The sequence below is a fragment of the Propithecus coquereli genome, unplaced genomic scaffold (genome assembly GCF_000956105.1).
Source record: "Propithecus coquereli isolate 6110/MARCELLA unplaced genomic scaffold, Pcoq_1.0 Scaffold339, whole genome shotgun sequence".
Taxonomy (NCBI): Eukaryota; Metazoa; Chordata; class Mammalia; order Primates; family Indriidae; genus Propithecus; species Propithecus coquereli.
Window position 1 is genome coordinate 459,660 of NW_012149052.1, and position 23,729 is coordinate 483,388.

The 23,729-nt window shown below is 35.2% G+C and overlaps 1 protein-coding gene across 2 annotated transcripts in view; it reads left to right on the plus strand.

The window, feature by feature from the left end:
* The window catches only part of PCSK5 (proprotein convertase subtilisin/kexin type 5), a 436,684-nt gene that overhangs the window by 214,497 nt on the left and 198,458 nt on the right, over nt 1–23,729 (plus strand). For both annotated transcript variants that reach the window (XM_012650669.1, XM_012650668.1), the window contains exon 10: nt 14,226–14,329. In XM_012650669.1, coding sequence (XP_012506123.1) covers nt 14,226–14,329 — 104 coding nt within the window. The remainder of the gene's footprint in view (nt 1–14,225; nt 14,330–23,729) is intronic.

Consider the following 23,729-nt stretch of genomic DNA (forward strand, 5'->3'; position numbering starts at 1 on the left):
AAAGAACATAGTAAAAAAAAACCCAAAACCTTATTTTTCTCTCTTCAGTGGGCACTCTGGTTTATCTGATAAATTTGGTACACAACCAGGGAATGTTGGGACAAAGGAAGAGAATTTGAATGAAGTGTAAGATTGGGAGATGTATTCCCTTAATGGCTCTCAGAGGAGTCTGCTTGTTATTTTGCTATTGGAAACCTTCACAAACAACTTGAAAGAATGTTGTAGGGAGCTTCCTGGAGAGAGTATGATACAGGAGTGATCTTGTTAGTCATGCTGAATTCTTATTCTCTGCTCTGAATTTAGCTACCATTGGAGTTGACATCTAATAGCCTCACTTTTCATAGCAGATATATTCAATAGTATAATTTTCATTGTGCTAAAATTCTCAATTACGTGGGATCCCGTACCTGGAATATAAAATAATTGTTGTCAGTTTGTCTGCAGAATCATAACATTGGAAGGTTGCCCAGAGACCATCTGGTCTGTAGAAATGCTATTCAGTGACAGTGCTCAAGGATCACCAGGCAAAGGAGAATAACAATAGTCATGTAACGTAGATTATGTTTTAAATAAAAGTGTATTTTTTAGTTTTTCTAAAGTCACTTATTTTGAAATTACAGACTTTTGATGTAAACTTTTTTTTTACTTGTGTAAAATGATGCTGTCCTTATTTAGCAAAATTAAAAGTGTCCAATCTCACATTGATTCCCAAAATGAAAAACAATGTGCCAGTCTTTGAAATCCAAATCATTGAGAGCGTTTTTCATCATAGTGGTGCTTGCAAACATTCCACTGATTTTATTTGGTACTAACATCTTAGAAGCAAATAAATTTATTTAATTCTGACAGATCCCAGGAACAGTGACTGTGGCCACCAATATTATTAGTAAGAGAATCATTTTTAAAATTATATTATCATCAAAATAATATAAACTTTTTGTAAATATGTATATAAATCATGCAGATATATATAAATCAAAAGTCTGCCTACACGGTCAACTTTAAGCAGCTGTTTTAGGCTTGAAAAGTGTAATAACTCTTAATACTGTGATGCTAGTTTTGAATGTTAATAATGTGATATATTTATTGTAAAAATACTGTATGCTTTGTCATTAATCTACATGTTGCTTTCCCTTCAGATCCCATTGTTCATTTTGTTTTCCCTCTCATTAGTTTCTTTTATCAACCTTTTTAACCAAATAATGTTTTATCTAACCTGCAGTCAAGCAAGATTAGATGAAAGATTTCAGTTTTTTGTAGATGCTTTCTCCATTCAGTTGTTGGAAATTGAGTGTTGAGGAATTTCTGAATTGTAAGAACTAATATTCAAATTGAATTTCAAAAGTGTATTTCAAAGTCAAAAAGGTAATAAAGTTTTGAATCCTCTACAAATTACCTAATACTCTTTCATGTTGCTAATTATTTTTCTTACCTGTGTGTACTCAATATATTACCCTTGGCCATAGTCATAGCAAATATTTTATCAATTTTACATTTACCTTCAAGTTTTCTTCATATTGTTTTGAAATAGAGAAGTTTTTTCTTTAGTTTTAAATTATTAGTCAAATATATGTGTCTTTTGTGAATTCTTCAGTTAAATAGTCGTACCTGATCTTTTGGTACCTCCTGGAGAATCTTATGTGTGCTGATTTGATGAAAGCTATGTATGTTTTACCCTAAAATAAGCCAGATTTACATGTAGCAGTTAATTTGTTATACTTTGGGGTAATCCATGGACCCCTGATTAAGATCTCTCAGGTTAGAAAGTCCTGTCCCATCTCAAAATCTATTAATTAACAACTTACATTTTCATCTTGAGTTTTCTTGTTTTATTTTTCATTGTCAATGTTTAACCAACTAGAATTTATTTTGTTGTCCAAAATAACAAGGGTATTATTGAATTTTTATAGGGATCCCATTTGCCCAATGTCTTCTGTTGAGTAATCCATCTCCTCCAAAAACAATTTGTTTTGCATTCTTTAAGTTATTGCATTTATGAAGATCTCTTTAGTGTTTTTTTGTTCTGTTATTCTGTCAAGTCTTTAGACATTACAGAATCACTTCTCATTTTAAACAGTTCCATAAACATTCTTTTTACCTGTTCATTTTTCCAGATAAAATTTAGAACCAGTCTTGTATGTTCCAAAAACAATCCCAGTGACAATTTATAACAATTGTATAAATCTTGGCTTCCTTATAACAGTTGGTTTTCTCATTCAGGAAAATCTGCCTCTAAATTATTCAGCTCTTCTTTTTATTGGCATAATAAAGTTTTGGGCTTGTCTTTAGTTTCATACTTTTTGGATTAGACTTATTTTTTGAACAGCAAATATTTGTTTTTTTTCCTATTACCATCATCATGTCTTTAACTGGATATTGCTTCTCTATAACAGAGCTATTGTTTTTGTATGTTTTTCTTATCTCTAGACTCTTTAATTCACATTATGTTATAACTGATTATCTTGTTTGGTTTTTGCCAGAATGTATGCAAGACATCTAATGATAGAACTTGTGTCTGTTCATTTGTGTTGAGAATTTTTCATATTTGTCCTTATTGGAAAGTGGTACAAATTAGTCATTATAAGTTCAGGTTTTGGAGTGAAGCTGAGTTGGTTCCAATCTTGCCTCTACCATCACTACCTGAGCAAATGAAAATTATATTTCTTAATCTTGTTGAGTTTCAGTTTCTTCATCTGAAATTTGGGTGAATAACTCAGAATCACAGGACTGTTGCTAGGATTAAATGAACTTAGATATGTGGAAAGTACTAAAAATATGGAAGCTGATATAATCATAGTATTATTTCTGTTACATTGGCTAACCATTCAAACAATGTTAAATATCAAAAATAATAGTAAGCTTTCATGTCTAGGTACTAATTTTCTTTTTTTTTTTCAGTTTTGCTTTCTGTTGATGTTTATTTTTTCTGTTAGATGTTCTTCATCATGCCTATGCAACATTTTTAGTTTTATAAAGATTTCACTAGGAATAGGATTTGGGTGTTTTCTCAGTATCTGTTGAGATTAATATATAATTTCTCATACTAGATTTGTTGATATGATTTATTAAAATAAGAGATTTTTAAATTTTATTCTGTTTAAATTTGTGAATTAAGTTTAGTTATTTAATATGCTATTGGTTTAGCATATGTTATTTATGTCTTTGCATTTATTTTGCTGAGAGAGATTAATTTTCTTTGACCAAGCAATATGTGTATATGTGTGTGTTCTGTCTTACTAAAGCAGCTAGCTTACATTAATTGTGTACTTACAGCAGATAAATGGCATCTTTCAAAGTATGCTTTATGATTTATTTCATTTATTACTCATATATAAGGTAGCACAGGTAGTAAACGGAGAGTTGGGCTTTTAACCCAGGTTGGTTTGACCTTGGAACTGGCCTGTGTCTCTGAAAGTTTCAGGTGGCAAGTGATGCTAAATTCACAAAATAAATTGTGGGATTTTGCATCTTGTCTTTTTTCTGGAGACCCTTGGGATCGATGTTCTTTTAAGTTTGAAGGAAACCATCTAGCCCCAAAGCCTTTCTTAGAGGTAATTCTTTGATAAATTATTTGAATTTTAGTTTTTTTCACTTATGTTTTCCAAAACCATGTCCACTTCATAAGATTTTCAGAGTTAATAGCCAATCATTATATATAGTATTTTCTAATACTACAAATATCTTTTATATTAGTTTTTATGACTGTCTTAATATTTAGAATTTATTTCATTAGTGGTTTTTTTTTTATTTTCTTGATTAGTTTTTTTTCATTAATGTTTTCCAAAGAGCCAGTTCTTGGATTTCTTGATCAGTAATTTTTTTTTCCATTGTCCTTTTTTTATTCTATTAATTTCTTTCCTGTTTTCTTTAGGATTACTCTTTGTGCTTTTATGATTCTTATTGGTTGATCATAGTTCATTTATCTTTCCTTTTACAAAAAATTAATAAAACTTTTTAAAAATGTGAGATTACTTCTGAACACACTTTTGGTTGAATGTTATTATTTTCTAATAATGTTTTGGCTTCCTCTTTAATATTAATAGAATGACAATTTTAAGAAGAGTATTTTTTTCCTTTTAATTATTTAAAAAAACAAAATTCTAGATCCTGAGAGAAAAGTACATTTAAGTGTTTAATACTTTGTCACTACTGAGGTTTATTATTGACCTTCCTCCCCACCCCTACACTGTGGTCAGATAATAATGTTAGATAATCAGCAACACTGGAGGTTTGTGAGGGATTGTTTTTCCTTAGGGCAATTGTTGAGATTTCCTTTTGGCCTAATGTATCTTCAACTTTTCTTTAAAAAGATGACTCTTTGTAGGATATATTTCAATATTATTAAATTATCTCTATCATTTAACAAATCCTCTGTATTCTTTCTCCTAAAATAAATGAGTTAAATTATCTGAACACTACTGTGCCTCCAGTGACTTCTTTTTTCTTAAAGTCTTTGATTCACCATTTCAGTGCACACATGTCACGCCATTGGATATTTATTTTAGATAGCACCTTGTCTTTTAAGTAAATTTAACTTCTTTGTCCTTTTAAGTGTTTTTTGTCTAAAATGTTATATTTTTTGCAACTAATTTTGCCATCCATATATTTTTGTATGTGTTCTGTGGAAAAAATCTATTCATATTCTTTAATTTTTAGTTTTCCTGTATTTTATTATAGATAGTTGTAAAGAAAGCTGATATTTTAAAATAAATATATCTTTGAACAGAGGAGATATCTCCTTTGACTCCTTGCTATATAAACTTGGCTCACATTTACCATGTTGCCCTCACCTACTTATTTCCCCATCTTAAATACCATAATCTGGATTTATGCAACACAGTATTTTAGTTAATTTATTTCTTACCATTATTTTTCTTTTATTCTCAGAAGAATTCTTTTTTAAAAAAATTATTAAATCTTAACTCTCTGTTAAATTTATTTCACAGTCATCATTAGGTCTTTTCTAATAATAACTACACATTCGTGGGTTTTTAATTTTGGCTTTTTTATTCATAAGCTAAAAGAAATCTTTAAATTATGTACTTATTTTATTTTGGTTTCCAGAATATCTGTTTATAGACAGGCAGGTTAGTATATTTTCTCCCTCCTGCAAACACATGTCTTCTGCATTCTGTCGTGAAGTACAACAAGCTTAGTATAAAATTCTTGGGCTCATTTCCTCTCGATAGCTTTAACTGTTCTTTTATTGTCTCCTAAAATTAGCTTTGAAGTGTCTTAAGCCAGAAATCGTGTTTTGTTTAGTTTTTTAAAAAAATCCCCGAATAGAAGTTCTGGTGTTATTTTTTCATTTGTATTTGTAACTAGTCTAGGGGATGCAACTCTTTTTATTAATATTTTCTGGAACATATTGAGTCTTTTTAACGTACCTTGAACATTTTTAGTCTACTGTGACTTTGATTACTGGCTACGTTTACCACGAAGCTTCAGGAGCGTGGGCTGTGGGATATGAGAGGCCTGGCTCCAAATTCCTGTTCTGGTTCTTGCTAGTTACGTGGCCTTGGGAAAGATATTTAACCTTTCTAAGCCTTAGTCTCAACATCTGTAAAAGGGGAATGATAATGCCGTCCGTCTCACTGGGTTGTTTGTGTGCACTAAGTGAAGGAATGTACATAAAGCACCCGGTAGAGCGTCTGATGAATAATGACTCAGTAATTGTTAGTCTTTGGAGGAAGACAAAGCTAATACTCTGAAACTGGATTTCTGTTTCCTATCTTCCAAATTCATCATCTTGTCTTTCCTTTTCATCTCTTTCCTTAAAAGTAAGCAAGAAATTCTCACATTTGAACACCACGTCATTAACTCAATTTTCCACAATATCAATTCCACCATATCCATATCCATACGAATTTACTCCTTCCAGTGCAAACTTTGCTTTTGCTAATGCCACTTTATACTACTTGCGTTCTTCTCACTGTCAGCTTGCTTTGTTGCTCAATGATTCCTTTTCTGCAGTTTTCCATGAACTCCATATCAATGTTTTCTTCCCTACACTCTTCTTTCTCTTTCTTGCCACTTCTTTTTCCTGTCCCTTGTACTCTCCTTTTATGTTTCTTTTCCCTTTTCTTTTTCCTTCCTTTTTTTGTTTTTTAAAGTATTCTTTCTCCATAAAAAGTGTGATGCTGTCCTTGCTGTGCTTAGTGTCCAAGTACAGGCTTACTCAAATCTGCCATTGAAGGGTGGGATGAGGGGCAAAACTCCTGGTCTAATTCTGAGATTTTGTCAGAGATCCATGTGAAATGAATATGCTGGATGAGGAGAGGATCATTCCCTACCCCTTCTGTCAAATGTAGAAGCTTAACGGCCAGTCCCTGCGAGCGTTGCTAACGGGACTCTGCATCATGGGCCACCCTCCAGTACAAGAAAATGGAAATGGAGTGGGTCAGACTCAGCTCTGACCCACTCCAGGTGAGACTCTGGCATTGGACTGCCTGGGCCAATGTCAGCTGTTGTTATTCTTGGTCTTTTCTGAATGGTTGTTGCAGCTCCAGCCATCACATCCATATTCCAGGTAAAAGGAGGAAGAGCGATGCAAGATTGGCAATGTCTATAGCAAAAAAACAAACACTTTCTCAGAAATGCACAGTAGACTTATGCTTTATTAGTCAGAACTAGGTCTTATGTTCACTCCTCACTGTCAGGGAGTCTGGAAAGACAGTGTGGGCATCCCAACATAGAGAAAGGCAATGAACAAGAAAGTTAAAAATTATTTTCCTCATTCCAGTCATATCAGCCATAGGGTTCTCTGAAATACCTCCAAAATTTTTGTAATCAATTTCTGTTAGTCTTCATTGATCCTTTCCTTTATGTATGTGTGTGGGGAGGGGGAGGGATGTAGTTTTTAAAATAATTTTTGTAACTATTGGTGTCTAATAATTAGAAAGCCTACTAGGCATTGATATAATAAATTATGAATTTCTAAAATAGTCATAACATTTCCTTTAAATTTTAGAATCCAAAACACTTAGTGACCTTTGTCAACGTCTAAAATTAAAGCTGAACATTGAAAAACTTTGTTTAAAAATGCACTTCTTCAATTAGTATCTAGAAAAGCATCATTTTAATTCTTTATATTTAACAGAAAAAGTAATGGGAGAAAAAGGCTGTAAAGTAATTTGGAATAATAGTAATAGCAGAGATGCAACAGATTTTTCTTGCCTATCCAACAGTTTAACTGCTGGCTTTTGAGGTGAGAAGCCTGCAGTCTGCCAATTTGGTTAAGTAAATAAATGTGCTTGCAGTCCTCATTCTAACATTTGATATTGTAAGGCACTCTGACATCAAACCAAAGAACATTCTACCATCTTCCTCAATATCACATCCTGGTTAATCATCAAAGAGGGAAGATTTCCCACAAAGGGGAGAGGACTGGTTACAATCACAGTAGGTACAAAGTGTTGATTGCCTAGCCAGGCAGATTGCCACCTACACCATGGGCCTGTTAAAACCAGATCTTTTTGACAGACCTTAGTAGTGTTGTCCCTTCACTAAGCAGAAATACACCAAGGTGCTGAAAGTGCTATTTTGCCAATAAGTTAGTAAAACTAAGAAAAACATGTTACTAAAATTTAGAAACATTGAAGAAAACTTAGCCTAATTGGAGATTCATCAAATGCTAGTGTAACTTCAGAAAATAGCCCTCTGAATTGTTATGGTAAAGTAGGTTGTTAATCTTAGTAAATCATAATGACTGTTGTCTTTGGCAGCCTATCCGGCGCCAGGCTGTTTATATTCATTATCTCAAATTCTTGCGATCACCTTGTGGAGTAAATGTTATTGTCTCCACATCACAGCTGGGGAAACCGAGTCCTAGAGAGTGCAGTAAATTGTCCAGTGTTGCAGAACTATTGAGTAGCACATCATGATTTACCCCTAGGTCTTCTTAACTCTAAAGCATAATTCAAGCCATTCTCATGTAATTTGAGGCTGTATTTATTGCTATTTGGAGAACAAATCTGAAGGAGAAATAGAAATAATGAGGTAAAGATGTCTTCCTGCAGGATTGAACCTAGACTTGCATATTCATCCTTGCCACATCCTGGGACAGCCTACAGAAATGAGCAGAAAGGGGAAAGGGAACAAGAGTTTCTCCCAGGTTGACAGGGATAAGTTTAGAGAGGAAGCACTCACACTGTCACATTTTGTTTACTCCAATAGGTTTTAAAGCTTGGGACAAAAATGAGGGCCAGACCTAGATTCCAGGTGGTGGTTTCAGTAAAGAGAGGCCTCAGGTGTAATGTTCAGGGTGCTATGTTGGACGGAGTGGGGTGTGTAGGGAGAAATAATAGAAAGCTTCCTAATTGTGACTTGATTTCAGTACATGTGGTCTCAAGTTAGCTTACCTCTGTCTGACCGTTCTTCAAGTTTTATTCTGTGAGAGTTTATGTAGCAAAGTATTTCAAGGAAATGATTGTTGAGCTTGCAAACAAAATATCATTGGTTTGTAGGGCCTACAGAAAATGCAATTTTGGTCTTTTAGGTGTAATAACAAGCATTTGCAGTGATGAGCCAGGATTTATAAGGAAAAGAAGGCACATCAGTTTAAATGACGAAAGTTTTCATTGTAAATCAGGGGCTATCTTTTCTTTCTTTTTTTTTTTTATTTCAGCATATTATGGGGGTACAGATGTTTAGGTTACGTATGTTGCCCTTGCCCCCCTCCCCCACAAGTCCGAGCTTCAAGCGTGTCCATCCTATCTTTTCTTAAGTATGTTTAGATACCAAATTTCCTTAACTTTGGTTTAGACTAAATCTAGGGAATCAGAGAATGGTTTTGCAAGAGAATGAAATAAAAATTTGACTTGCATAGTCCTAAACCAATTTTCCTTTTTTTTTCATCTTTTCCACTTTGGTTCAGGTGTGGATGAATCATAAGTGGGTTATCCAGGTAATATCAATACAACTCAAATTTCTAAATCTTGAGATGTCATTAACTGCGTTTTCCAATATTACACCTCAACTTTAGGCCTGGAACTTTTGAATTAATGTAGAACACAAAACAAAATAAAACAAACGCACCCCAAATAGTGGATACTCCTCAAGGTGGGACTGACAATCTGATGATCCTTTCAGGTTCTTCACTACCTGACAAAAGACGATTGGTTTCCTTTATTGGATGGTTGGTATTTTATTCTAGAATCATCATTTTCATGCACTGGTTGCAGTTCAGAGCAATGTTTTTACCAATCTCAGCAGGCTTTAAATGCGTTCTGCCTCATGTTTGTTGCTCCAGCTCACAACGAATCTTTTCCGATTGCCGATTTCTTATAGCACTGGTACCAATGACACTGGTTTTCTGGCTACTGGTTCCCATTTGTATTTTACATAATCTTAAGAAACATGCAAGGAGACTGGTTTTATCTTGGATTGTTGTTGGATATTTAGTAAGTTTGATTTTGGGTAATTGTTGATTGGTCATGCAGTTTTCCCATTGATCTGGTCCACAAAATACCTTGTCATTTCATTAGGCAGAACCACTTTTATTTTAAGAAGATTGCCCCGTTAGGAAACAGTTTCATTATCTGAATTTGCTGTTGCTCCTCTTATTGACAAATTTTCTGTTTGTAATAAGATGTATATGTGTTGTCCCTTTTATCAGTTGCCCCTAAATTACAATGATAGACCTATTTCGGGGGTAGATTGAAAGGAAGATTAGTTATTTTTTCTCTTTCGTAAGTGCAGGAGAGTTAGTCACCCAAGATTTCAAATAGGCCCTTTTTTTTTTAAGGTCCACCAAGTACAAATTTATTTCAAACACTCACACATCTGCAGAATTATCTGAGAAAACTCTCGGTGGAGTTTTTTTCTTTTTTAATTTAAGTGCTAGCAGTCGCTCTTAGAAGCCCAACAAGAAGCACTACACAAAATGTCTCTCTTGGGATATGGCCTACTTCTTCTAAAGCTAGTGCTGGGCCCATGAAATACTTTGAACTGCTCAGAACAAAAAATGTAATACAAACACCAGGTAGTGATAGTGTCATTAATTATCCTGTTTTTGCAGCTGAAAACTAGAAGTGTTTGAGGTGAGGTCCACTGAGTGAAGAAGAGTTACCTAACCAGGCTGTGAACCACATCAAAGTGTGACCCTGGCAGGCAAGATGACGAATTCATAACAATAATGGTATAAAACAATACAGCAATGTTAGGACATATAGCATACACATAAAATATTATGTTATAAAAATAATATGATTTTCCTGGTGTGATATTTTTCTGTTTACCTTAGATTGTGCAAAAGGTAGGCCTTTAGAACTCAAGTTAGGCCTTTAAAACCTACCAATTAAATTAAGACTCGAGAATCTTCCGAATATTATGGTAAACAAAAATCAGCCAACTGAGTTGAGAGAGAGAGTGCATGTACAAAGATGGCGTGACTGTGATTACATGACATGCCATAATTAGCTTTTTGATCCAGTTGCCAAATCAATGTGTGTACGTCTCTGTTTCACCTTTGCGGATCCATCTGCAAACAGTGTTACATAGTGATTGATAGCAAAGTTCTGGAGCCAAGTTCAACTGGTTTGAATTCTAGCTCTACCTCTTACTACCTCTGTATTTAAGTTGCTGTGTGTAGCTCAAAGCCTCAGTTTTGTCATCTGTGAAACAGGAATAAAAATATTACCCACATCATATAATTGTCAAGATTACATAACAATAATACATGTAAAACATACCGTGTCTGGCCCTGGCCAAGTGCTCAGTAAATGTTGGTTGTTATTACGAGGTCAGTAAAGGATGCAAAACTTCTTAACTGGAAAAGATTACATATACAGAACTCCCCAGAAAGTTATGTTCATTTCATTGCTTTGAAAGGTCATAGATAGCTACCCAGATCTTGCAGGCATTTATAAATGTTACTCTTTTCATGTGTATTGTTGTTTAGGGTAATTGTTAATAATTCAAGGAAGAAATTTAAAGAGTGGGTTGCTTGACTACATGTGGGTTATTATGGGGTGGTGGCCACCAGGCTCAGGGGTGAGAGATAGTGCTCTTTTTCTCTGGGTGGGTTAGACTCTCAGCCTCTCGACTGTGGCTTGCTCGAAAGCTCTTGGTGCTCAGTCTGTATGTTCTTTGAGGTCAGAGGGGTCTTGGTTTTCAGAGGCCAGTGTAGTGTGAGTCCAAGGTCTTTGGCAGACAGGGATAAGTTTTAGGGTTCCTGCGTTACTGTTGTGGACTATGGAGTTCTCTGCAGAGGACTCTCAGCCTTCCTTCTCTGTTTTTGCTGTATGTGTGGTTTACCAAATCTTTCATAGTTTGACTTAGGCTTCACTTCTCCATCATCCCTGTGAGCATAAACACAAATAAGAACTAAGATGCGAATGAGACTTACCCATAAATAAGAGTCCTCTCTGGATACTAACAATAACTAAGCCGTAATGTCTACTAAAATTAACTTACGGCTATTTCGTAAGCTAATTAGTTACCTTCCCATAGGTAGAAACACCACTGAGTCCAAACCCATTGCTTTCCCATATTGTCGTCCGCACTTGATTTTGGTGAAATTCAGGAACTTTTCGAATTAGATAATTTCTGAAATTGTTCATTTTAAATTGTCAGAGTAAAATCTTCCAAACACCTCCTCTTGCCATGTGTAGTTCCAATTTCCTGAAGCTAATTTCTTCCCTCTAATTACAAGCACTCCAAGAAGAACTAGTTTTTACAACTCAGCATGAGAACAAGTAACTCATTTCTTCAGGCTGAGTTGAATGCAGGAGGCTTCCTGAATCTGCCAAAATACAGCTGCTTCAGGTACAAGATAAATGTAAATGTTCCCTGTTCTATTATTATTATTATTGTTATTATATTTTTAGTGCTAAGGTTCACTAGGAAAAACGTGTTATCTCCCAATGGTCAGAACCCCATGTTTGGTATTTCTGTAGGAGGCCTGCCTTGGTGAAAGGTAACATGGGAAACTTCTTTCCTTTTCTTTTTTTCCCTAAAGGGTAAGATGTAAAACATAAAAGTTTTAACTGTGTGTTAAATGCTACTTTTAAATTACTAAGTTGATTTAGATATATTCATCAAATCCAAGCGTACTTTTTGGTGTCTTGTTGTTTACTCATGAAAAAAGAAAAACATGTATGTTCATGTGTGAGGATGCTGCTTTACCATAAAATAAGTGGCTGGAATGTCTTTCCGGACTGAGCTTTCTTGCTGTTGTTTTTGCCCTTCACTCTGATATCTAAGACGTCACACTGTAGGCAGAACTAGAACATCTGATGTTGAGACTGGAATCAACATAGTAATCAAAAGTATCCTTTGACCCATTTCTTACTTTTCCTGACAGAAGTGCATTGAGTCTACTGAATGATCATGTGAATTCAGTGGTAGACAGCAAAGGGTCAAACCATGCTGTTTGTTTTAAAAGCAAAACTTCCCTGTCTTCTGGGATCCATCAGACAACCTCCCTCCCTTTCTTAATAGTTTCTTGCTTTATCAGGTTCTAAAGTTGGTTCTGAACAAGTGCTCTATCCAAACAAAACAAAAATAATTCTGTTTCCATAACTCTCATATTTTTAAAGTTCATATAATTGTTCATAAAGTTCATAAAATTTTAATTTTCTTAATATAAGTTGTTTTGTTAATGCAGCCTTACAAAATAGTCTAGATCCAATTTTACCCCATTTGAGAACTTTAAAAGTGACAGTACTCGCTCTCCTTTTATTTTTAATCTTAGGGCATAACAGAAAGCTATTAGAACTCAATAGTACTTCCTTTTCAAAGCACCAAATAAGAGCTGCGTTTGATAATTTAGCAAAATGCTGTGCCATCTACCACTTCTCAATAGCTTATTATGTGCCAGGCACTAGGTTAAGTACTTGACATTTATTTTAACTGATTCAATCAGTACAATGAAGTAAAGAAGATATTAGCATCCACGTTCTAAGTGGGGAAACTGAGACTTTGAGAGGTTGATTTCACATAGCTAGGAGATGACAGAGCCAGAACCTGATCTCTGGGCCCCTTCTTACCAGGAGGCCACCCTGGCCACCTTCAAAAACATACTTATGGTGAATATGATGAAAAAAAAAGTAGTATAAAGTGAAACAACATACAGCCTCCATCATTAAAAATTAGCTACGATTAAGATACTAAGTTTTCCCTCTGCCCGAAAAACCCAATGTCCATACACATGCAAAAGAAGGTGCCCAGAGACTACGCCAAGCCCCATCACCCCTCAAGGCAGGTAGTGAGTAATTTTCTCCTCTTTCCTAAATGTTCTGACCCATCCTTTGCAAATATTGCTTCTAAAATAAAGGTGGCTGAAAAGAAATAAAGAAAATGGCTGCACAAACTGCATGGAAATTACCACATTTCTTAGATAAGAGATGGTCACACCTCAAAATTTGAGACTGAATTGAACAAGTATCCTGATTAGAATTACACACATGCACTCAGTCGAATGAATGTTTTGTCGTATCTACAGAGTCTTGGAAAGGGAATAAAAGTCTGTGTATCTGTGCTTGGATTTGTTTTCTTTGTGTTTATGATTAGCATTGCAGTTCTCCAAGGAAAGTACCTCCTTTTCAATAGTTTCTTTGTGCTCTTCAGTGGTAACAGCCATAAGAACTAGGTATCCAGTAACTTAACATAACAGCTACTATTGCAGATTAGGGATACTCCCTTAGGTGTCTGTGCCTGGGAGCCCAGCTGGGGTTCTGTACCATATTCTCTTCCTTAAAGAATGCTGAAAGTGGAGACTCAATTTCAGTTGAGATTTTTCCATATCCCACATATATATGCGCAGAAGGTTAAACATTGCTAAGTTCTTTGGTAAATTGCAAATCAATTGCCTAGGTATACAATTGAGCGAGAGGCCTTCCCTTCTGACTTCAGCTTACTGTAATTTTCTGATGATGATCCACGCTTTGACACAAAGGATGATGAGCACCAGTAGTGGGCGGCCATTTTGTTGAGGAAACTGGAAATGCTCACCCTTTTGTTAGTAAAAACTAAGTTCCACTGCCCACGATCTTATTGTTTCTTCAGTTTAAGATTACGTTTTCTGCCTCCCACAGACTAATGTCACTTCTCCATGTTGAGAACAAGAGCGGCATTTGGCATTTGGTTATCCCAAACCCAAATCTCTTACCCTTTGTTTTTAGTACTTTGCCATTTTGATTTTGCTTTTTTAATTTGCTTGTGACTCTCTGCTTCCCCCATCTTTTTTTTTTTGGTACAATGATTCTTACCTTGTCTTTCCCCAGTCCGTTTCTGACCTGGAGAGACGTACAGCATGTTATTGTCAGGACTTCCCGTGCGGGACATTTGAACGCTAATGACTGGAAAACCAATGCTGCTGGTTTTAAGGGTGAGAACTTCTTTCATATTCTGTCACAGGCAAAATATTTTTATTTTTCCCCCATTTTAAATGGAGAGCAGGAAATGGAAACCCTCAAACGAAACTTTAAATTTTGTGCTGACACACAAAGAGCTTGATCTTTTAATAAATAAAAGGCAGATTGATTTTTTAAAAATTAAAACCACACATATAAGACAGATTTCCTTGGCTTCCCACGTCATAGGTCAGTTTTTTTAAAAGATAGACCAACTTCCCAGTATAGATGACCTATGGGACTCTTAATTAGTTTACTATTTGCTGTCATTGATTATCTGAGTGGTATTTATAACAATGTATTTTAAAATTTCTCTCTTTCTATAATGATTACTTCCACTTAAATAATAACTGACATTATATTGTTCGCTTTAGCATAGTGCTGTTAGTTGCTAGGCCGTACGTTCTATAAATTTTATTTTTGTTTGTTTTAAAACTTCCACAAACAGAAAAACAGGCATACTTCTAAGAAATGTTACTTTATATAAATTAAAAGCTCTTACCAAGCTTTAAAATGTCCAGTCTTTATGCAGTTGTACACAATATATAACAAGTACTGAATATTTTTCCCATGACTGATACAGGTTATACTTCACTCAAACTATCTTATTATTAACAGTAGCCGTTTTGTTTATTGTCATAGATAATATGTTATATAAAAAGAAAATAATTATATAAATCATATATCCTAAAGTTTAATATATTTACTCAAGTTGCAGATGACCTATGTTTTAATCCATTAAGTTATAACAAAGATTACTTTTTATATATCTACAGACTTAAATTTATTCCCAAATAATATTAGTGTCATTATATATCCCTGTGGATGAAAAACAGTGTTCTATAGCATAGAGAATATCTACTTAAAAACTGAGGTTCTGGTCCTCAGACCATCAGTAACATACTGAATAATCCTGGGCAAGCCATTTCATTTTTAAGGGCCCTAACTGCCCACATTTAAACATTTTGGAAGCTAATCATGCTATCTACATCTCCTGTCTTACATATGACCTTGCTATATCATTATATGCCCAGTGTGTGCAAATATTCATGCCAGAATGTACATTTTAAAAATTATTTGCAAATACCTTATTATAGACTCATGCTAAGCCAAAACCTATAAATATCCCAGGTAACCAGCACTACATAAATAGTTCTTTGATTTACATCTTCACTGCAGGCTTTACTCTATTTTTAGAAAGAGAGTATCCCTCATCTTTGGAGTATTATCAAACTCCTCTCCATGCATGTAAACTACATGATGCAGCAGTGTTCACCGAGCTTTTAACCTGAAGAGTTATAAAGACCTGCTGGGATCCGGTTCTCTAAAGCCCAAATCGAGACACTTGATCCCAAAATTGCAATTGTATGGGTGGCATCAAAATTATTTGAAATTTCAGTTGTTCCAGAAAATCCAGGATGTAATTTGCCATGTGTATGCTTCATTCTGATTAGCGTCCCCAGGCTCCCAACCCGTACTGTATAAATCCATGAGGCTGTGAGGAAAGAAGGGGCCTGCACGTAACCTTAGCTGGTTCAAAGCAGGAATGAACTTCCTAGCAGAAGGATTACAGACTAAGTACATTGACCTCCATGAAGCTAAGGAATCAACTTTAACCCAAATAAATGTCTTAGTTTTACTTATTCCTTTTTGGCAACTTAAAAAGAGCAAATGGTTCTAATAAAAACGCAGCTCTTTTGAAAACCTCTGTTGGTTTTGGAGAGGGGGAAACAGAGGATTTAGGCTAAATCACCAGACCCAAACCTGATTCTGAAGGGGGCTGTACACTGCTTCTGGCAAGGAGGAAAGAGTATTTTACTATTGCACGTGGCAATATTTAGTATAATATTTCACTCTTCTCTTAGATGGCTGCCAAGAGTAACAATTAAAGTTCGCTTTTTCATAGATGAATTACTCTGAAAGGGCTGGGCTCCCAGTGGGATTGTTTTGTAATTTTGTTGATGGCAAGCCCCATATTTCATCTAAACAGGATCATAATAAGATGATTTTTTTTTAAAAAAAGAGTTATTTTCTTCCCTACTCTAAACATTACCATCCCCTCCCTAGTGTCCCACAAATAAAAGTGAGTATGGCAGAGGCTAGCAGAGGCAACGTACTTTGGGGAGATAGAGAATGCAGGTCAGTAGGCCTGCAGGAAAATGGTATGATTTCTTATGAAATAAGAACTGAAAGAACAAAACAGAGCTAATGCTTGGAAAACGTGCATGCAAGGAGAGCTCAACAAGCGCTCGTCCTTTAAATTAGGTCAGCTGGCTTTTGCAGGCCTTGCTTCGCAGGAATCTCTGGCCTCACATTTCTCCTTAGACTGGAGAAAAGGGAAGTTCCCTGCCAACAGAAGCTTGTGGCCTTGTATGTGCCCTTGTCCCACCCAACTCAGTCCTAACGCTGAGTAAGATAAATGCATGAAATGCATCTGAAAACACCTGTGTTTCCCTGGGCTTGCTTTTGTGTCCTAATGTTGAGCAATTTCACTTTTGAAGAGTGATTTTTTTAAAAAAAATATGAGAGCAGTTTCACAAGTTGCTCTGTAGGTATCTGTTGGTAACGGGGACATTAGTATCCCTGTCAGAATTTCCTTCTCGTCAGGGAAAGCAGAAGCCACTCAGTATGGCAACCAACTCGGTTTTGGGGTCTGGACATCAACAGACTTGATAGTCTGTTACCACCGGTAACTTCAGAAAAGACAACACACTAAAGAATAGTCTCTCCCCAAATGCTGCCAAATCCATTTTACACAACCTCCTTACATTTCTTCAGACATGCCCACATGTCGTTCGTCCTAGGCAGACAGCAGAGCTAGGTGATGTATGAACTAGACTGGTGTGGGCGTCCCTGAAGGCAGACTTGATCCACACTCACCCACATGTGTTACGGACTGGAGTAGGGAAGGGGTTCCTTCTCCTGAAGCAGCTGCTGCTCAGACAGGTTCAGTAGTTTAGTAGTAGTAGGCAAGGAGGTTGACCTTGGAAAACTAAATAACATAGGTCTCTGATGACTCATCCTTGTGTTCCTCTGAGAGTGGGACTTGCACACTGATGAGCTAGGTACAAAGAACTTTCTTATCCTTTTTCTGTGTTCTTCTTATAGAAGCACTCTATAAACGATGCAATAGTAATATTAGCTCACAGAGAGGGAAGCTCCAAAGATGAAGCCACTCATGAACATTCTTATGCTAGTGGTACCGTAATGTTTAACCATTCTAATTAAACTAAGATTATTCTGTCCTGCTGCTTCTTAAATAATAATAACAATAATCTTTTATAGTATAATTGAAATGTCTTTTACAGCAGATTAGTTTTTCCAAATAAACATAGTCCCATGAATACATACTTATGGAAACTGACTGAACAATGTTTTGCCTTATTCATCTTGTAAATAATCCTAGCTAAATTTCATATAACACCTTTTGACTGTAAACCTCCTCCAGAGTTTTTTTTTAAGTAAATGGAATAAATATCATATACCTATCAAAGAATCTACTTGAGATTGTACATGAGAATAGGACATTATTTGCCTTAGACCAGATGAACAGATGTGATATTCTGCCACTGGAGAACTCAGATCCAAATTCCAGTATTTTGCTATTGACCAACATTTGCAATGCCAGGAGGTGACTTTGGCATTAAGCTATTTAGGTTTTTTTCAGTATTACTCTTTTCTCCCTTAATCCCTTCCCTTTCTGCTTATGAAAATCTTTTCCAGTTTTTTTCGTTTTGTTTTCTATTCTTTTTAATCCTCCCTCTTGTTCCTTAAAATGTACAAGTCAGCTATAAAAGTGAAGGCTTTTGCCATCCAGGTGCTTTTCTTTATGGAGTTTAATTTATATTGTCTCTTCATTTACTGATTTACAGATATTTCCTGAGTAGCTTCCTCATGCCAACCCAACACATGTTGAATTGTACCTAGAATGTGGGAGTGGGAGAAATGTCAGGGATACCATGGTATTGCCTAATTTGATCTGCCGTGGTATAATGTACATAGAGAAACAGAAATTCACACTGCACTTTTGTTTTCCTTCAGTCAAGCCCTAACAGTGTGCCAGGTCATGTGAGATAGAAGTGTCAATGATCTGTCTCTCATCATCTAAAATTCGGCCTAATCTCAGCAGCAGAAGGCATCTAATACAGAGAATATCTACCGTGGTGTCCGATGTATATTTTGACCAGCTTCATTTGTGCATACAGGATACGGGGACCCCTAGAGCCATGTGAAAGACTTTAATTCAGGCATTCTTTATAATCCATGGCTCGTATCATTTCAAGACATTATCTCTTTCTTGTGATCAGCTCCTTTTTACTGCTTTAATCTGAGGAAACTACAAATCCACCATCCCTTCCACCCCCTGCACAGCCTGGGCTATGCAGGCTGATTCTTTCCCCTGAATTCTTGTCTTTGGTTTGAGTATGCAGTTATAACTATAATTGAATGCATGCAACATCAGTGCTTTAGTTTTTTTTTTTTTTTTTTTTTTGCGAAGTGTTTGTTTTTGGATTATATGACTGTAATACAGTTAAACTCTCTTAAATCTAGGAACAGGAATAGATGTCAGATAATAAATTAGGACCTTCTGTCATCTTTACTAGGCGAAAGAATGAAAAAATGTCATTGAAAATCAAAAAATGACAACTAAGTGAGCGAGGTTACCACGCCTTCCATTTCACTGCCCTCCCAGACTATGTAAGTCTCTCGTTTTCTACCAGCATGTTGCTGAACCCTCCCCCATCCCCACTGACTCTTTCTTTGACCACAACTAAACTACTAGATTTTTTTTTTTTTTAATTTCTAACTGATTACCCACCATGGGGAAAACAATTGACAGTCTAACATGACTTCTTAGCCTCCAAGGCCTTAACTTTTAATAACCTTTATTACTTTTAATTGCCATCATTTTATTTCCACTGGTAGGGCTGGTAATTTTAAGATGTTCCAATATATTTTTAATACCTACCTGTCTTGCTTTCAGTTTGTAACACTTATTAAAAAAAATTAGAAGTGCTGAAACCATGAAGCATGCTATGTGTTCAATCAAAACGAAAGGTTTTCAAATGCTTTTTTGAGTGTTTAAAATGATTTATGATGTGTTACTGTTTGAAAGGATAAAGTTTCATTTTCTTTTATTATTTCACTGTACAAATAATATTCTATCTTTGCCACCTAGTATGCTGAATTGCTGTTGGTAGCTATGATTAAAGCTACATAATGCACCTTGACTGGCAATAGTACATCATGTTTTTAAGAAAGGTTAAAACGAAACGTTATTCATCTGGTCTGTGTCAGAGGTAGTATGAGAATCAGATGCTTGACTCCAGTCTTGATCCTATTTGCAGAAATAAAGCATTTATTACTTGAAAAGACAGAGGGAGGTAAATACATTGATTCTACCTAATAAAATTTGTTCACTAGAAACACCACCTGATTTTTTTTCATGATTCTGTGTTTTCTATCATTATGCTGTGAACTCATATTCGTTTCATACTCATTGACTCAAAACCTTTCATTTTGGTATTTATAATATTAACCATTGAATATATGAGCTTATCTTCTAGCTCTTACAAAAAAGATGTGAATCACACATAATTTAGGAATTTTACCTTTATTCCTTTGTCTGGTGGATAATTTACCTAAATCTATATGGGAATATAGAACCCGTGATAGCAAACTCTGCTTAATCGTTGCTTAATCTAGAGTTTCGTATCCAAAACATCCACTTGTCCCATCAGAATGTTCAATTCATGCCTACTAAATATGTGAGGTTTAAAAATATTTTCTACAAATGAAAAGTGATGTTTTCTCCATGCTGATCTTTGACTGAATGGTGGCGTTAGGTTTGTTAGAATCTTGGGGGTTTTGTTTTGTTTTATTTTTTCATTCCTGTAAGTTTTAAGTGCATGTGGTTTCACACTTGAAGTCCATCCTCAAAATAAAATTAAAATGATGGTTGTACTATTTGCTCATTATCTCTATACCAAATATAATTAGTTAATGAAAAGAATCATGTTCAGAATGGTTTTGTGGTTTTTCCACAATCTTATGAACCTTTAAATTCAAGTAGAAAGTCTGTTAGTGATATTTTTCTGTGGCCTTCAAGGAAGCCAATTAAGGTTTTTGTACCTTGGTTTTTGCTGAATGTGGATAGCTAAGACTAAACATAATGAGAAGGCTGAGTTGAATGAAAAGTGCTTTGAAAATGGAAAATGCTAAACGCAAAAAGAGTCTTAAAAGTATATTTTCATATGTCAAAGTTTTCTACTCCCTGATATGAGGATAAAGATATGGACCTGTGTTGTGAATTAGAATGTTGTTTTGGGGTTGAAAACTCAATTGCTTTAAGTGGGCTAGAGAAAATATATTAAGGACTTCATTATGAAATTATCACTAATATGTCTTCAAGGTTTTTATCCCATAAATGTATATCAGTGATAACACAACTATACTTAAATTCTGTTTTGCAAATTAGTTGAAATGTCACTTTAAATTCAACATACTAAATCTTCAAAGTTCTAATTAATTGCTTCAACATAGGCACTACACGATAGAAATCTGAACTGACTGTAGTCTATCCTATCAACTCTTTGGTAATTAAGATACAGTCTAAAAACTGTGAGCATAAAATATGATTTTTTAACAATGTGCAAAAGTTTCTACATTTAAGAGAAAGTAGATGTCTCTTTTTGTGTAATCACCTGAAGAAACTCAAATCACTAATTCTAACAAGGCTGGACTTTTCCAGTATTGTTAAGACTCTTCTTTCAGCACGAGTTTGCTATCCTTGGTAATAGCAAATCTTGATATTCTTGTGATTACAATTGATATTTTAGGCAAAGATAAAAGTCATCTAGCCCTAAGCCCATGCTTACAGAGTGATCAACCAGAGCCAATGCTGTTTTCCAGCCAAAACTGTGTTATGACTATAAAGTAACGAGATGGATTTCTTTGAACCACTTGTAATTGGGTTCTGAATCCACTTCCAAAATAGGATGCTCGAAAGGATATAAGCCAAGACAGTCTGACCGGAATACACACACACACACACACACACACACACACACACACACACCGTCTATACATTGTTTTACAGAGAATATTTTAAAATTCAGCAATTATTTTCTTATTTGAGATTTTGTATTTATTTAAAACAAAAAAAATTCACTCAGCTCCAAACTCAGTAGTTCAGGACATGGACTCCAGAGTCAACCTGAGACTGAATCCCAGCTTTATAAACAAATAAACAGTATATTTAGTAATCTTCATACATTCTTAATCAACTTTATTGGGGATAAATTTATATACAATAAAAAGTACCATTTTAATTGTACAGTACAATGAGTTATGACAAATTCATACATCCATGTAATCATTACCAGGTATAGAACATCTCTGTCACCCTAAAGAGTCCTTCGTGCCCCTTCCCTACCCCTTACCCTCCCCAGCGTGGACAAACACTGATCTCCTTTCTGGCACTGTAGATTAGATTGTCTTTCAGACTTCCATATAAAAAGAATTATTTGAAACTGGCTTCTTTCTCTCCATATAATATTTTTGAGGTTCATCTATGTCAGTAAGTGTAGTTCATTCTTTTTCATTGCTATGTATTATCCCACTATATGAATATATGAATATACCACAATTTGTCTACTCATTCACTTTTTTATGGATAATTTTATTGTTTCTAATTTGGGGTTATTGTGAGTAAAACTACTATAAATGGTCATGTACAAGTCTTTATATGGAAAAACTACGATTTTTAAGAAATTAGTCAGAAAAGTCCTCTCTAATTTGAACAGAGACCCTAAGGAATAAGGGAGCAGCAATCCAAATGGCTAACCAAGTGCAGAGCATTCCAGGCAAGGTGAATAACATGTACAAGATTTGTTCAAAGGAAAGCAAGGGGCCATCACAGGCAGAGTGAGGGAGGAATGAGGAAAAGAGCGTATAAAGAATTTAGTACCATTCTTCTTTCATAGTATGCACTCAGGTAAAATTATTTATTATCTATATGTCATACATTCTAACATATTCAGTTAATATTCTGTCCATATTTTGATACAATAAAAATTGAGTATATACTGTATTTAAAAATAGATGTCGATATGTACAGAGCTATGTCCATTGAAATGGTCTGTGTAGCTTAGAAATGAAACTTACTCCACCATCACTTTGAAACATTAGACTCACTGTGTTATAGTCACATATCTCTTGTAACGCTTCTCATTTTTGTAGTGTTTTCTGTAATTTGGGTTATTGTTTTCATTTCATACTGACAGCGATTTTAGTTGATTGTTGATAAATGATTAGCCTCCTTATTTGTGTTTTTTATAAGATTACTTGGATTTTAATAAGCAAATGCACTCAAAGTGTTAAAGCACAATCTGCTGATGATTATGAACTATATTAATGTTAAATTATAATCTACATCGGAAGCACAAAAAATGAGAGGGTGGAAAATGTTTGAGAACTTTAGGGTTACCAAAAGTTTGGGAACCAAAGCTTATCTGAAATACTGTAGTTTCTTGAGTTGCTAGTCGGTTTAAACAGATGCATTCTTTTGCTTGTTTGTGTTTCCCGGAGGACTGGGACTTGTAACTGGAGGAGACAGCTGTGCTGAAGACAACGGCTAAGGGCAGGGGAGGAGAGAGAGCGCCCAGTGTGCAAAAACGGCAGGTGTGGTGTGATGAGGAATTTGATCTAGAAGAAACCGAGAACAAAGCTACTTGAACCTTAGAAGTTCTCATTTGATTTGAAAAATATTTTGGAGCCATTGCAGGGATTTGAAGAAGTGAGCTGGGTAATAGTATTGACTTTCAAGCAGGTTAACTCTAGTTGCTAGTGTGATATCAGAAAGAGTTTCTTAGCATTTCTTACACTGATAATGTGAATCCATTGTTCCTATGATACGTCTTACATAATGTCATGTATATAACAAATTAACTGGTTGAAATGGTTGAAAGTTCTCTTGCAGTGATCATTTTATATTATCTTCGCATGCAGTTGTATACTCACGACCTTAAAAACTGTGACATTCAGTGAAATTTTTTGTATCCTCTCTTGGCCTCCTTGTAAATGAGGAAAGTTATAGAGTTGGGCTCTATAATCATCTTGCTACATTCCTTCTTTTTGTTTTAAGTGAAAGAAATGCTTTATGAAATGGCACTTTAATAAACCAAGGGCAAAGGGCGTGGTGACAAGATTGCATCTTGAAAAATGTCAGGTCAGAAATTGTGCTGGGGAAGCCTTTACAAGTTTCCTTTGACCAAAGTCTTTTCACTGGTTGTTATTGTTCACCGTGACCTTCAGAAAGCCACTTAACTTCCGATATTTGAATTTCTTTTTAACATACAGTCATAGTCTTTGTAT